The sequence below is a fragment of the Nicotiana tomentosiformis genome, chromosome 4 (genome assembly GCF_000390325.3).
Source record: "Nicotiana tomentosiformis chromosome 4, ASM39032v3, whole genome shotgun sequence".
Classification (NCBI taxonomy): Eukaryota; Viridiplantae; Streptophyta; class Magnoliopsida; order Solanales; family Solanaceae; genus Nicotiana; species Nicotiana tomentosiformis.
The window spans coordinates 18,067,097-18,083,607 of NC_090815.1; the positions used below are offsets into that span (position 1 = coordinate 18,067,097).

Here is a 16,511-nt window from a genome sequence, read left to right on the forward strand (position 1 = left end):
ATTAACATAAACATCACGTATAACAAACTTTGATGTTGTTTTCTTTGTAAAAATGCATGGACAAATTCCATCATTTATATAACCTTCATTCATCAATTCAGTGAGGCGATTATACTATATGCGCCCTGATTGTTTTAATTCATATAAAGATTTTTGTAATCTGATTGAGTATATTTCTCGAGACTTTGAATTATATGCTTCAAGCATTTTAAATCCTTCAGGGATCTTCATTTTGACTTAATCGAATGAGTCATAGAGGTTATGACTTGCATTTAGATGGCATGACATCTTCAGATGTCTGGACTACAGGTCTGATCCTCACAATCATTTATAATATTGAGTACTATATTGTATCAAATATATCACCGACGATCATTTTGTATCGGTTCCTAAGCAACATAACTTGTTGAGATGTCATCACTTTCTTTATTTTCAGGTACCTGAATTTCTTCTGGAGTTTCATAAAATGTTATGTCGTGGGATCTTCTAGAGCTCATTTCCTCCTATCCTTTTCAAGGATTGTTACCTTTGAAACCGATTGGTTTACTACGCTTCATGCATGCAGTAAAATTTATCATTCGTGGATTTTAATTTTAATAGGAGCATTTGCAGCCGAAATATGATATTTAATTTTGGATCAGCAAATACTTCTTGCGTTTGACTTGAATTATTTTCTAGGCGAGGATCATATTAATGATAATTCGATTCATATAGCATATTTTTCAGCTGTTTATTTCATCTCCCAAATGTTAGAAAAACTAACTCATATCCCCAATCTTCTTTGGGAAACATATCTTTGTGCATTGTGGTAGAGAAATTAATCATATACCACACATTAAAAGTTATTAGATAATAAAAATATTTGGTTTCTGATCCTAAACCAATTGAGAGGGGAGGACATTTTGTTGGTCTGATGCATACAAGTGTTGTTGTATGCAATTTAGAAAATCTTAGACCAACACATGAGATTTTATTCTCATAAGCAATAGTTTAGCCATTAATAGGAGATATTCAATGCTAAACTAGCTTGGATTTAAACCAGCATCATCAAGATGAACTATCTTGCTTTCATAATCTGAAAATTATGCACTTACTTGAGAAAGACAATTTCAAATGTCAAACTGCAGGTTGACAATAAACATACATGTAACCATCTTATATATGCATATATAAGTGGTTCACATGATAGGTGAATGAGCCCATATTCACCTTTTATATATTTCAGAATTCGGGGATTTTAGTCCGAACTTTAGTTGGTATAATCAAGTTATTATGAGAACAAGCAACACAAGAGAATTCTTGAAGAATCTTCTAGTTTTTCAGTATATGCTTATCTGAATTCTCAAATAGCTCATTTAAAAATGGCAAATGAAAACTTCAAGTTTATCATGGCATGTGCTATCTCTAAGTAAACTTCTGATTTACTATGGCATAAACTTTTGCATCAGTAAACTTCTGATTTACTGTGGCTACTTTTGTATTAGTAAATTTTTGATTTACTGTGGCTGCTTTTGCGTTAGTAAACTTCTGGTATACTGTGATACATGATATAGTACAAATTTGAAGAATAAGGCGGGTAACTTCTCACATACATATTTACCCCATATGATTGTGAAAACATGAAGATTTTTAATTTTTTAATCATTTGTAGTCTCAATATGATAGCCATTTGTATTAGTAAACTTTAGGTTTACTACAACATATGTATTGACCATAATCATATGATATGAATGACATATTTATATATAAGCTCTTCGAAATTCTTCCTTTATTATCCACAATCTAATATTTATTAGACACCACTGGTGTCATGTTAGCTTTTCAGGAGTTGTTGATACATTTTGTAGTATCAAATATTGCTCAAACACTTATGATATCATGATAGAAAATCATAATCAAATGAACAATATAAAACTTATTCTAAATTTATAAATGACGAAAATTAAGAATTTTAATATTTCTACCACTAACTTTGTGACAAATATCTCATTCAAGGAGAAATATTATTAACATCTGAATATTCATTGCATCTTTTAAGGAAAGATATACGAGTTGTTATTTCCTTCGGGGAACTCAATAACTAACCATAATATATTAATGTGATTGTAGTAGAAAGCATTCTACAAGAATGATTTTGCCTTAGAATGATACTTAATAAAATTATCCAAGATGTTTTACGTACAACAGGTACGTGCGACAATGATCTTTATGCCATAAAAATAATATTTATATCATATGTTATTCTAGCTCTTCTGGAGGTGAGTTGTGGTATTTCTTCATTCACTACAAGGAATGAAAATGTGCTTCAAAAATAACTTTGAATAGCTCATTATTTTATTTACGCACAGAAAGACACAGTTTCACAATATTTTCCTGCTTCGAGAGAAAATTTCAATTGAGTTACTTCTTCAGGAGCAAATTGAAATACGAAAAATTGAGTATATATTCTCTCAATCATATTACCTCTTCTGGAGGTGAATTATAATATATTTACATCAAGAGCACGTTCATATTTACGACTTTATTAATATTATCACATTCACTTCAGGGAATGGATTAATATTTATCAAAAATTCTCATTCTTCAGAAAATCGAATATAATTATCTGAACGTGCATTAATCACATCAATTGTGATGCTTCAACCTCTTTTAAAATATTTACTACTTCAGGAGCAAATCGAGGCATGCATGTAATATAAAGAATATTTCTCTAGCTTATTTTTAATTGTAACCATAGAAAGCCTAAATTATCACTTCTGGTGGTCATAGGTATATACCACTTCTGGTGGTTAGCAAAATTTAGTTACAATGAGATATACGAAACATAACCACTTCTGGTGGTTGTATATTTCTTGCAAACTCTGCTGGAGTTTAAGTGGATCTAACAATATTTTCCACTTTGTAATCCTTTATTAAGATAAGTAAGATGAAAACAAATACCAAAATAGGTACTATATACGTAACATATAACCAAGCAAGCGATGATAATGATATTAAAATATAAGCAAAAGGCTCAAATTAAATTATGCAAATTTGGCCACACCAGATGTAAGTGTATCTATATCACTACTGCCAAGACGAAAAACTAACCACCTCAAGGATATAATCTGCCTTATGATGCTCGTTATGAACAAGAGCTAACCACGGACATAAGAGTGTCGCCTTACATCGGAGATGAACACTGAAATAGAAATCAAATTCGAAGTAAGTGCTCAAAATAGCAGAGTCTCGTGCTGATAACGTGTTATAAAATAAAGACTGTAAAGTAAAGAAACCGAAGACAAGTATAGAGGGAGATTGATATTTTTATTCAACTTCATACTGTTGTACATAATAAACTGAAAGCTTCTCTATTTATAGAAGAAAGGAAGTAGCTGCGAGGCTTTTCAGGAAGTAGTTGCAAGGCTTTTCTTTAGCTGCTTGTAAGTTGTCTGCATGAGCTGCTTGCAACTTGCCTGTTTAATAAGAAGCTGCTGCAAATCATTTCATTGAGCTGCTTGCAACCTGCATGCATCAGTTGCTTGTAGTAAACTTCAACAGAGTACTAAATGGATAATCTTCTTCAGAAAAATTATTTATAGCGGGGTAATAAATGGACATCCACAATAATTATTTTCATAACATGAGGAAAATAATCATTGACTTTTCTCATTCTCTACCAGCTTCTATCATCGTAGACCATTGACGCAAACAAAGAAAATAACCATTGACTTGGAGTCAACGGATTTCTCATTATCTTCTCTCATTGGCCAACAATATTTTGTGTTGAAAGGTCAAAACAAGGCTACCTATCAGATATTTTCGATTATCTGTATTATATAATATGAATATTTGATTTGATTCCTCTTATAACTTTGCAGGCCAGCTCTCATCGTTCAGGAGAAGCAAGAGATCAAACCAACGAAAGAAGAAACAGCCAAACCAAAAAGGTCATTTTTTGCAATTTTCTCGTTCTATACTAAACATATATAAATAAATTATATTCTTTGGTCAAGTTTCTAATTGGTCAAAAGTATTTTTTAAATTATTTTTAAAAAGCACTTACTTTACACAATGAAAGTGTTGGCCAAGTTTATGGCGAATAAATAAGTGTTTTTGAGTAGTAATAAAAAATATATTTTAGTTTTTAAGTGGAAACTAAAAAAGTAGCTTCTCCAAAAATAAGTATTTTTAATTTCTTTTAGAACAAGATTAGCCAAATAAAAAATTCATCTTTACCAAATTAACTAGTAGTAACTTCCTTTTTCATAATTTGACGATTAAAAGCACTTTTCAAAAATATTGGCCAAACCATTAACTAACGAAAGTACTTCTCCAATAATTTATCCAAACATAAATAGCTACTCTTTCAAATCACCCTTTTGACAAGCAATTTCGATTAAAAATATTTTTTAAAATAAGTTACTTTCGGCGGCTTGGCCAAACAAGCCCTTAATGGATATATTTTGTCTCATAATTTTGTTTTAGATTTAAGACTCTTACTAATCGTTAGATTGTGTGTTCTTTCGAAAATGCGGTTACAACTTTAAATTTTTTATACATCATCCACCTTATTGAAAATGTTTGTGCTTTTAGTTTCTCGAGGCTTTATGCATTAATTAATATTCAGGTTAAACTAACCGTAGCCGAAAGAGAAAAGTCGAATCATATCAAATTAATTAAATATAATATTGGTATAGCATTTAAAAAAATCAAATACCAAAAATATCGAACTAAATATTCAAATACCGTATCGTATTGACCGACAAATACCCCATTCTGTAACATACATATGGCAGTTTTTATTGGCTTGTGGCCTAATTACAACAAAGAAAAAAGGAAAATTAAATGGCACCACACGCACATTCATGATCAGAATAGCTAAGGGCGGTGGCCAAATATGTTTTTCCCACTTGATTGTAAAATTACTTTCCCCGATAACTTTCTCTTAGAAACTTGCCCGTACTCAATTTTTATAATTTTAATTTAATCACACAACATTTTCTTAAAGAGTAGAAAAGTCTAATACTCCCTCAAATTTCCATTAATTTGGGATGATATAAAAAGACAACGTACATAAAGTTTCAGATATGGATAATAGAGGTATGTGTTTTCAACTGATTAAAATTAATGTACCCTTCCTGATGTTTTTATTTTTTTATCGAACCATTTAGCTCTTTCAATCTAAGAATTAAAATTTCTAACAGGTTATGGCAAGTCATTTGATTATTAATAATAGCCATCTATGTCTAGAAAATTAAAAAGAATTTGATACCATACCATTTTAACCCGGTCTGTTTTTATTTATTTATAGGAATTACAGTTCAAGAAAGCTATTTAAGAGGGATGGCACACACTATTGAGATTACCCCAATAAATTGTCGAACTCCACTGCTTCATCAAACTACGGAACATGAGGTATCTCCCCACCTCTCTCCCTCAACATGTACAAGCATTACCTTTTCATCTTATTTTATTTTTGTGGAGGGGAACCTTAGAGCAACGCTAAAATTGTCTTTATATGATCTATATGCCACGGGTTCGAGCCATAAAAACAGTCATTAAGGTTGGTATTATGGTAGATTGTCTACATCACAATGATCACACTCCTTAGGGTGTGGCCCTTCCCTGAACCCTGTGTGAACATGAAATGCCTTGTGCACCAGACTGCCCTTTTTGTTTTGTTGTGTTTTCGTCAAACCGACCTATGTACATCCAACTCTGTCATATAAAGAAGTTATGCTTATACTTCCTTTTCACGCAGTTTTAACCTCAAACTTTTGTAATTTAGCTTGAAACTCTTATGACTCTTTTCCATTAATTTCAGATAGAAGAAGGGAGGAATGTGGATCAATTAATAGAGACAAATCAAATTCTTGATGAAATATATTTAGATTTGTACCATTCATCTACCAAATCTTGTACCATATTCAAAGTAAGTGTGGGGCTAAGTGAATCAAATCCAAATGCTTATAAGCCAATGTTGGTCTCTATTGGTCCTTACCATAAGAAGAATTCACAACTACGCTCAATGGAGAATTATAAATTGCCTTACCTACAACGGTTTCTTAGGAGAAAAGTAGGGCTTGATGTGAAAACTTGCATTAGTGAATTGGAGAAATTTAAGGATGAGGCACTAAAGTGTTATGATGATATAGAGGATATTTATAGTGAAAACAATACTGGTCAATTTTTGAAAATGTTGTTGGTTGATGGTTGTTTTATAGTTGAGTTTATTCGAGAGCGCTATGGAAGGAAGCCAACAGAAGAAGATATTATTATCCCCTACAGTTGCATAGATGGTCAAGTACATCGAGATTTGTTATTATTAGAAAACCAACTTCCTTTCTTTGTCCTCACTAAGCTTCACAACATGACAATGGATCCAATCAGGGGCGGATTTAGGGGGGCGGAAGCGTGTTCACCCGAACTCCCTTCGCCACTGAATCCAATAGTATCATTCATAAAATTGGTGAAAGAGACCTTTAATTCTTCCTTCTTGAAGATGAGTCCTGCATCCATTCTTGAGATTGAAAGTGATGCCAAAAACATTAAACATTTACTTCAACTAGTACATATGTCATGTCACCCTTTGGAGAAGAAAACTAGTCTTACTCTTGAAAGCCCTGGTTTGGAAATGGAACATTGCAGGAAAAGCTTATGTTGGAATCCTTTAGAAATGGTTAGATTGAAAAATATGCCAAATGATAAGGACCACCAAACATGGGATGCTAACATGCCGAATGCAACAGAGCTTCGCGAAGCTGGAGTTACATTTTAAAAAATTGGAAAAATCTATAGAAGATTGGAGGAAGATCACGACCTTGGAGATAACACAAGTTTATTTGACATTAAATTTGAGAATGGAGTGATGACAATTCCTTGTTTTGAAGTCTTTGACTGTACAGAGACGATCCTGAGAAATCTTATAGCATACGAACAACAATCATCTGATATACATCCTAGATATTTCAGTGATTTTTCCATTTTTATGGATTATCTTATCGACTCGGACAAAGATGTGAGTTTGCTTCGCCAGAAAGGAATCATCAAGAACGAGATAGGAGAGGACAAAAGAGTGGCTAGCCTTTTTAACAAAATTGGGGAAGGGGTTGCCATTTCTTATGACTTCTATTACAAACAAGAATACTTGATGTTAGTTCAACATTGTGAAAAACCATGGAACCGAATGAAGGCAAGTTTGAGGCACAATTATTTTAACAGTCCTTGGGCGGGAGCTTCAACTGTGGGAGCCGTCATACTCCTCATACTCACAGCTATACAGACCGTTCTAGCTTTCACAGGTGGTGTTAAGTAGTTTGAATGTCTCCATTGTAGAGTTTCCTCACAACTCCAAACATGCAATTTACTGCATCAAAGCTTGTGCATTAATGGCCTGAGAACTATAATAAAATGAAAGTCTTTTCTTTTCTCTGATTGTGTGTTCGTAGAAGTAGCAGATTTTCAATTATCAACCTCTTATCTCTTTGTAGCAAAAATATAAACAACTATTATTACGCCTCAATCTCAAAGTAATTGGGTCAGTTGTATCAATCCTTACCATCTATTTTCGTTACTGATAATAAGGGTCTCGCAATGTTTAGGGAAAACAAGCTTATGTGAGCATATACTTTATCTAAGGGAAGTTGTTTATGATGACTAAAAAATGACTCATGCAACAGAGGATAACTAACCACATTATAATGAAGATAACGATGCAAACTCAAGATAATTTTATTGTGAGCATACTTTTAAAGAATAAATTACAGTAACACATCAAGTATTAATCTAACTCCTGTATTAATCGAGTAATAGAGAGTGAGAAATGGGCCTTTCGTTAGCAAAAAATTCCTCAAACGCTAATAACCAATAATCTATATTATTATAAAAGCATGAATACAATGTCGGTTTTACAAAAATAACCTTATAATTTTAAGCATAATAGCTCATAATAAAAGGATATTAACCAGAATTCTAGATATTAGCCTTATAATCCTATAAGTTTTAGGACATAATACTACATGTTAGGAATCCTACATGACTAACTTTAAGAATCCTATTAGTATAATTATTTCCGGGTTGTCTAATCCATAAAAAAAATTCTATTACCAGTTTAATTTAAAAACGTATTATAATGTCCTATTACTAATTTAATTTGAGAATGTATTATATTGTCCAAATCCATTAAGAAAAATGAGAGCTTATATTATTATAAAAGTATAAATACAATATTAATATATCAAATTGCCCTAAAATATTAAACGAAAGAACTCATAAGGAAATGACATAACTGCAATAACCTATTTTTTGGATTACAATATCTTCTATGCTAATTTTTAATATTTAAAATTATTAAAATTTTGTCTATTAAATTCTTTTTAAAAATATGTAGGAAGGTTTAATAAAATTAATTTTATAAGAATCCTCCGTATTGGCAATACATTACCACTACATAATGTCCAATGCGAAGAAAAAATAAAAGTAATATTAAATAAAACACATAAAGAGTTAAAATTGTGAGGAAAAAATACCCCCACGATAATATATTTTTATATTATATTTGAACTATTTTCCTACTCAAATAATATTTTTTTTTATCAATTTGTTGTGTAATATTAAAAAATACCCAATTATTAAACAACAATTAAAAAAATATTTAAGAATATAAATTTGTGAAAAAAAAGAAAAAAATGGTTGGTAAGAGTCAATACCACTAATGATTCTAAACCATAAAGATATAAAAGTGAAATGTCATATCAATCTTTTACTCTTTAAAAATAAAATTTATGGTGGATAATATTATAATTAAGATTAAATATTCAAAATAAGAGATAAACTAATATTAAGATCTGAATCAATATAGAATAAATTATTTTTTATGCTAAAACCAAATAATTAAATCGTTGAATTAATTATTTAGCAAGAGAATCCAATTCAATTATTTTTTGAATTCATCATATGAGTAAAATTTTTATTCAAGTTAAAAAAAATCTTCGGGTACATAAATTTATTCCATAAAAAGAGCGTTAGAACACAAAGTAAAAAGGTTAATATATTATTAAGAATCAAAATGTTATACAAGTGTCTGAGGAAGCACAATCAAAGCTAAATCATAAATAATAACAAGTTTTCAAGACTATTTTATAAAGAGTCGACTCTGGTATAATGGGATTATTCTTTGTAGATGCCTCCGGCGGAGTCGAAATAATATTTTTATGTTATGCATTACTTGCAAATATCATATCAATATGCATGAAACTGTTAGCAATAATAACAAGTGGTGTACAAACAACGATTTTATTTTGAGACCACCCACTTTAAATTTGATATACCTCTTCAAACAACTTAAATAACCATCACAAATATATCAAAGCAGCGCAATTGTGCTAAATTTATAAGGAAAGCAAAATTGATAATATGGGATGAAGCACTTATAGTTAAGTGTCAAACGATCGAAATAATTGCATGGAGTTCTAGACATATATTGGATATTAATAAACCGTTTGGTGAAAAATTAATGGTTTGGGAGGTGATTTTGTCAAGTATTACCAGTAGTTCCAAAATCGACAAAAGCAGAGACTGTAAAAGCTAGCCTACCAAAGTTATACTTCTGGCCTCAACGAAAAATATTCAACTGACAAGAAATATAAAGTAAGAATAGATCCAATATTCAGTGTCTTCTTGCTTCGTGTCGGAAACGAAGAAGATCATCCAATAAAAGATGATTTGGTTCTTCCTGAACACTTGGTTATCAATCCCAATGGTAATAGTAGTGCATTTAATAAGAGAAAAAATTATATCATTAAATTAAAATGCAACTTGTGCAAATCGCATGATAGAATTAAAAAGATATCATAGCTAACAAAAATAAATATGTTAATCAACTAAATAAAAGGTTGATTGTAAAATTTTATAGTAAAAACAAAATATTTTTCAGTTTTTGACTCAGCAGAAAATGATACTAATAATTAGTAGCATGAAGAATACTTAAATACTTTAATACCAAATGACCTTCCACCATATATGTTTGTTGTCAAGTTTCTTATTTCTTACTTATGTTAGTGCCACTGTATATATAGTAGACTAAGTTAAAATTGATCTCCCATTGTATATATAGGTTAATTTTGAAGAAAAATAAGCTTGTCATGCTACTGAAATACGCCGAATAGCTTATGTAATAGCACACATATGATATATAGAAGTTTTGACTATAACGCCATACATGCAAAAATTATGATACTGGTTAATATGTTTCTAAGTATATTCTTATCCCTCAATTCAACTTTCATCTTCTGAAACTAAGGAATGTCCTTTTAAATTTGTGTGAAAATAATTTTAGTATGTTTATGTTTTGTAAGTATAATAAATAGCATAAGGACAAACATTCTAAATATTGGACTATATTTACTACAATATATTTTCTTGCACGAACAACTGTATGTTGCACTTTCAAAAGGGATATAAAGATCGACAACAAGAGTTCTGATTAAAGCAGAGCAACAAACGCATTAGGAGGAAACATATACAAAATAATACTGTCCACAAAGAAGTGTTCGTTAAGATACTATCACATTAAATAATTTTAAACTATAATATATAATTATCTAACTAACATGACAATTTGATCATTTGCATAAGTTTTGATGATGTCCTTTTATTTTAAATTCATGTATTATGCTAATATAATATTGTAACGACCCGGCCGGTCGTTTTGAGAGTAATAGCTCCGATCCCCTATTAACTGCTTTCCACAAATCATTTTCTGCTATTGTGACTTGCCGGGATGATTGGTTTTGAGTTTCGGAGTGTTTTGGGACACTTAGTCCCTAAATGAGAGCTTAAGCCTTAGGATTTGGACCGTAGTCGGACTGTATGAAGACGACTCCGGAATGGAATTTCGTTGGTTCCATTAGCTCTGTTAGGTGATTTTGGATTTAGGAGCATGTCCGGATTGTGTTTTGGAGGTTCGTAGCTCATTTAGGCTTGAAATGGCGAAAGTCGAATTTTTGAAGTTTTGGGAAGGTAGTGGAATTTTTGATATCGGGGTCGTTTTCCGATTCCGGAAGTCGGAGTAGGTCCGTAATGTTGATTATGACTTGTGTGCAAAATTTGAGGTCAATCGGACGTGATTTGATAGGTTTCGATATCGGTTGTAGAATTTTGAAGTTTCAAGTTCTTTAAGTTTGAATTGGAGGGTGATTCGTGATTTTAGCATTGTTTGATGGGATTTGAGAGCTCGACTAAGTTCGCATGGTGTTTTAGGCTTACATAGTCGTAAAGACTAGGTGCCATCACGACTCCTTTCAGAGGGATAATTTGGGTCGTGACAAGTTGGTATCAAAGCACTAGGTTCGTAGGAGTCGCGAGTCACAAGCCGGTTTATTAGAGTCTCGCGGATCGGTACGGAGACGTCCGTACTTATCTTCGGGAGGCTATGTAACTGTTAATAACAATTATATTTCTTTGATTTTTTTGTCGTGCGAGTTATTGACACCAAAAAAATTCTAAGATTCTATTCTATTCTTTCTCACAGATGGTGAGGACCCGCAATGGGAGGACCGACGATCAGGCACCTGAGCCCCCTGCCAGAGCCACCAGAGGTCGGAGTCGGGGTTGAGGATGACCACACAGTGTAGCCCGAGAACCTGCGAGAGCTGCGTCAGAGGAGTCCCCAGCAACTCCTGCTGGAGGGCCAGCGCCGGAGATCCCTATTGCTACTCCAGCCCTCCAGGAGACTTTAGCTCAATTCTTGAGCATGTTCAGCACTCTGGCTCAGGCTGGACTATTTCCGATAGCTCCCGCTATATCTCAGGCCGGGGGAGGGGCACATACTCCCGCAGCCCGTACCCTTGAGCAGAGGGTCCAGGTTGATCAGGCCCCAGAGTATATTCCTATGTCCCCAGTGGCTCCGGTTCAGCATGAGATCAGGGTAGCTGCTTCTGAGGCAGAGCAGCTCAGACTTGAGAGGTACAAGAAGTACCACACACCTACTTTCAGCGGACTAGCTTCAGATGATGCTCTAGGTTTTCTTGAGGAGTGTCATCGTATTCTCCGCACTATGGGCATTGTGGATACGAGTGGCGTTTCTTTCACTGCTTTCCAGCTGAGGGGAGCAACATATCAGTGGTGGCATGCCTATGAGCTGAGTAGTCCGGACGAGGCAACCTCACTCACTTGGACTCAGTTTTCAGAGATGTTCTTGCGTGAGTATGTCCCTCAGAGCCTCAGGGATGCTTGGCGCGCAGAATTCGAGCAGTTGCGTCAGGGTTCTATGACTGCGTTGGAGTATGCAGTCCGTTTCAGTGGGTTAGCTCGCTATGCACCAGCTCTGGTTTCTACAGTCAGAGAGAGGGTTCAACGCTTCATTGAGGGACTCCACCCCTGTATTCGGACCAGTATGGCCAGTGAGTTAGAGATGGACATCACTTATCAGAAGGCAGTGAGCATTGCCAGGAGAGTGGATGGCATGTTAGCCCGGGACACAGAGAGAGAGGCCAAGAGGTCTCGAGAGACTGGTCATTATTCAGGAGCTCGTGCACCAGCAACACGCTACGGTAGGGGTTTTGTGAGTCGCCCTGTTCATTCAGCTCTTCCAGCAGCCAGTGGTGTTCTAGCTCCTCCTAGACCTCAGGAGCCTTATTATGCACCGCCAGTATACAGTATGCCTCCTACTCGAGGTACTATTACCAGCCAGCTCAGTAGACCAAGTCCGAGTCAGTCTCAGCTGCCGCATCCTCCGAGAGGTTGTTTTGAGTATGGTGATACTCGTCACCTGGTTAGAGATTGCCGTAGAGCCAGGAGTGGTGCATCTCCACAAACTTATCAGCCTCCACGCGCTCCACCAGGTCCTCCAGCCCTTCTTCCAGCACCAGCTGCTACCCCACCTCCTCAGCAAGCTCGAGGTGGAGGTCGGGGAGGTCGGGGAGGTCGAGGTCGCCCTAGAGGGGGAGGCCAGGCCAGGCACTATGCCCTTCTAGCCCATTCAGAGGCCGTTGCTTCAGTTTCAGTTATCACAGGTATTGTCCCCGTCTGTCATAGGGATGCATCAGTATTATTTGACCCAGGCTCTACGTATTCATATGTGTCTTCTTATTTTGCCCCATACTTGGGGATATCTCGGGATTCATTGAGTTCCCCTGTTTATGTATCTACTCCCGTGGGAGATATTCTTGTTGTGGACCGCGTATATCGGTCGTGTTTGATTGCCCTTAGTGGTTTTGAGACCAAAGTCGATTTGTTATTTCTCAGCATGGTAGATTTTGATGTTATCTTGGGCATGGACTGGTTGTCGCCCCATTATGCTATTCTTGATTGTCACACTAAGACCGTGATGCTGGCTATGCCAGGTTTCCCGAGATTAGAGTGGAGAGGTACCTTAGAGTATACTCCCCGCATGGTCATTTCATTTCTTAAAGATCAGCGAATGGTTGAGAAGGGGTGTGATGCGTATTTGGCCTATGTGAGAGATGCCAGTATTGATACCCCTACAGTTAAGTTAGTTCCAGTAGTGAGGGACTTCTTAGATGTGTTTCCATCTGAACTTCCGGGCATGCCGCCCGACAAAGATATTGATTTTGGAATTGATTTGTTGCCGGGCACTCAGTCCATCTCTATTCCTCCATATCATATGGATCCTCTTGAATTAAAGGAGTTGAAGGAGCAGTTGCAGGAGTTGCTTGATAAGGTCTTCATTCGGCCCAGTGTGTCACCTTGGGGTGCTTTGGTCTTATTTGTAAAGAAGAAGGATGGTTCTATACGTATGTGTATTGATTATCAGTAGTTGAACAAGGTTATAGTGAAGAACAAGTATCCTTTGCCTCGCATTGATGATTTATTTGATCAGTTACAGGGTGCCAGGGTGTTTTCTAAGATTGACTTGCGTTCTGGCTATCATCAGTTGAAGATTTGGGAGCCGAATATCCCGAAGACTGCTTTCAGGACCAGATATGGTCACTATGAGTTTCTTGTCATGTCATTTGGGCTAACCAATGCCCCAGCAGCCTTTATGCATTTAATGCATAGTGTGTTCCGGCCTTATCTTGATTCCTTCATCATCGTGTTTATTGATGACATCCTGGTATATTCCCGTTCTCGGGAAGATCATGAGCAACACCTGAGGACCGTGCTTCAGACTTTGAGGGAGAAGAAATTGTATGCAAAATTTTCTAAGTGTGAATTATGGCTTGATTCAGTGGCATTCTTGGGCCACATAGTGACTTGTGATGGGATCAAGATAGATCTAAAGAAGTTGGATGCAGTGCAGAGTTGGCCTAGACCGTCATCAGCTACGGAGATCTACAGTTTCCTCAGTTTGGCGGGGTATTACCGTCGCTTTGTGTGAGGATTTTCATCCATTGTAGCACCTATGACCAGGCTGACCCAGAAGGGTGCTCCGTTAAGGTGGACCGAGGAGTATGAGGAGAGATTTTAGAAGCTCAAGACAGCTTTGACTACAGCCCCAGTATTAGTATTGCCTACAGGTTCGGGGTCCTACATTGTCTATTGTGATGCTTCGAGGATTGGCCTTGAAGCGGTATTGATGCATGATGGTAGGGTGATTTCCTATGCGTCTAGACAGTTGAAGGTGCATGAGAAGAATTATCCAGTTCATGATATCGAGTTAGCAGCTATTGTTCAAGCCCTGAATATCTGGCGTAATTATTTTTATGGTGTTCCCTGTGAGATTTACACTGATCACCAAAGTTTGCAGTACTTGTCCAGGCAAAAGGAATTAAATTTGCGCCAATGGAGGTGGTTGGAGCTACTTAAAGACTATGATATCACTATATTATACCACCCGGGGAAGGCCAATATAGTGGCCGACGCCTTGAGTCGCCGGGAAGAGAGTTTGGGGAGTTTGGCATTTCTTCTAGCAGCTGAGAGGCCCTTAGCCTTGGATGTTCAGGCCTTAGCCAACCAGTTCGTGAGATTTGATATTTCAAAGCCTAGTCGGGTATTAGCTTGTGTGGTTTCTCGATCTTCTCTTTATGACCGTATCAGGGAGCGCCAGTAGGATGATCCACATCTTCAAGTTCTTCAGGACAAGGTTCAGCGAGGTGATGCCATAGATGTGACTATTCATGATGACGGTGTGATGAGGATGCAAGGTCAGATCTGCGTGCCTAATGTAGATGGGCGTCGAGAGTTGATTCTCGAGGAGGCCCACAGCTCGCGGTACTCCATTCATCCTGGTGCCGCGAAGATGTACCAGGATATGAGACACTACTACTGGTGGAGGAGGATGAAGAAGGATATAGTTGAGTTTGTGGCCAAGTGTCTCAACTGTCAGCAAGTCAAATAGAAGCACCATAGGCCAGGTGGATTACTTCAAAGGTTAGAGATCCTAGAGTGGAAGTGGTAGCGGATCACCATGGACTTTGTAGTTGGACTTCCACGACTTTGAGAAAGTTTGATGCGATTTGGGTGATCATGGATCGGCTGACCAAGTCAGCCCATTTCATTCCAGTGTTGACTAAATACTCTTCAGAGAGATTGGCTGAGATTTATATCAGAGAGATTGTCCGCCTTCATGGTATTCTAGTATCCATCATTTCTGACAGAGGTACACAGTTCACATCCCAATTTTGGAGAGTCGTACAACAGGAGTTGGGTACTAGGGTGGAGTTGAGCACAACCTTTCACCCTCAGACAGATGGGCAGTCCGAGCACACGATTCAGATTCTTGAGGATATGCTCTGTGCCCGTGTGATGGAGTTCGGAGGGTCATGGGACCAATACTTGTCACTTGCACAGTTCGCTTACAATAACAGTTATCAGTCCAGCATTCAGATGGCACCGTATGAGGCTTTGTATGGTAGGCGGTGCCGGTCCCTTGTAGGATGGTTTGAGCCGGGCGAGGCACGATTGTTGGGTACCGATTTGGTCCAGGATGCCCTGGATAAGGTGAAGGTGATTCAGGAGAGACTTCGCACAGCCTAGTCCAGGCAGAAGAGTTTTGCAGACCGTAAGGTTTGTGATTTGACATTTATGGTTGGTGAGCGTGTCTTGCTTCGGGTATCGCCTATGAAGGGTGTCATGAGGTTCGGGAAGAAGGGCAAGATGAGCCTGAGGTTCATTGATCCTTTTGCGATATTGCGGCGAGTTGGGGAGGTTGCTTATCAGCTTGTCTTGCCTCCCAGCCTAGAAGGAATTCACCCGGTATTCCACGTGTCCATGCTCAGGAAGTATCACGGTGATCCGACTCATGTATTGGATTTCAGCTCACTACAGTTAGACAAAGATCTAACTTATGTTGAGGAGCCAGTAGCCATTTTGGACAAGTAGGTCAGAAAGCTCAGGTCAAAGAATATTGCTTCTGTAAAGGTCCATTGGAGGGGTCAGCCGGTGGAGGAGGAGACTTGGGAGACCGAGCAGGATATGCGCAACCAGTACCCTCATCTTTTCACAGTTTCAGGTATGTTTTTATACTCGTTCGAGGACAAACAATTGTTTTAAGAGGGGGAGGATGTAACGACCCGGCCGGTCATTTTGAGAGTAATATCCCCGATCCCCTATTAACTGCTTTCCTCAAA

General features: G+C 36.8%; 1 protein-coding gene and 1 pseudogene across 1 annotated transcript; both read left to right on the plus strand.

Moving 5' to 3' along the window:
- Positions 1 to 3,791: 3,791 nt before the first annotated feature.
- LOC104118850 (UPF0481 protein At3g47200-like) lies at positions 3,792 to 7,411 on the plus strand (annotated as a pseudogene).
- Positions 7,412 to 12,250: 4,839 nt separating this feature from the next.
- On the plus strand, positions 12,251 to 14,992 carry LOC138909321 (uncharacterized). Its single transcript, XM_070200506.1, has 3 exons — positions 12,251 to 12,995; positions 14,172 to 14,298; positions 14,554 to 14,992. The coding sequence occupies exons 1-3, from the start codon at positions 12,251 to 12,253 to the stop codon at positions 14,990 to 14,992; spliced, it is 1,311 nt and encodes a 436-aa protein (XP_070056607.1).
- Positions 14,993 to 16,511: the final 1,519 nt, after the last annotated feature.

Bases quoted from the DNA above. Each gene is read 5' to 3' on its own strand.
- LOC138909321 (XM_070200506.1), top strand. From the start codon at position 12,251: ATGACTGCGTTGGAGTATGCAGTCCGTTTCAGTGGGTTAGCTCGCTAT. The intron at 12,996-14,171 runs GTATTGTCCCCG...GGCTTGATTCAG, and splicing joins TTCAGTTTCAGTTATCACAG to TGGCATTCTTGGGCCACATA. The intron at 14,299-14,553 runs GTATTACCGTCG...CTATGCGTCTAG, and splicing joins AGTTTCCTCAGTTTGGCGGG to ACAGTTGAAGGTGCATGAGA.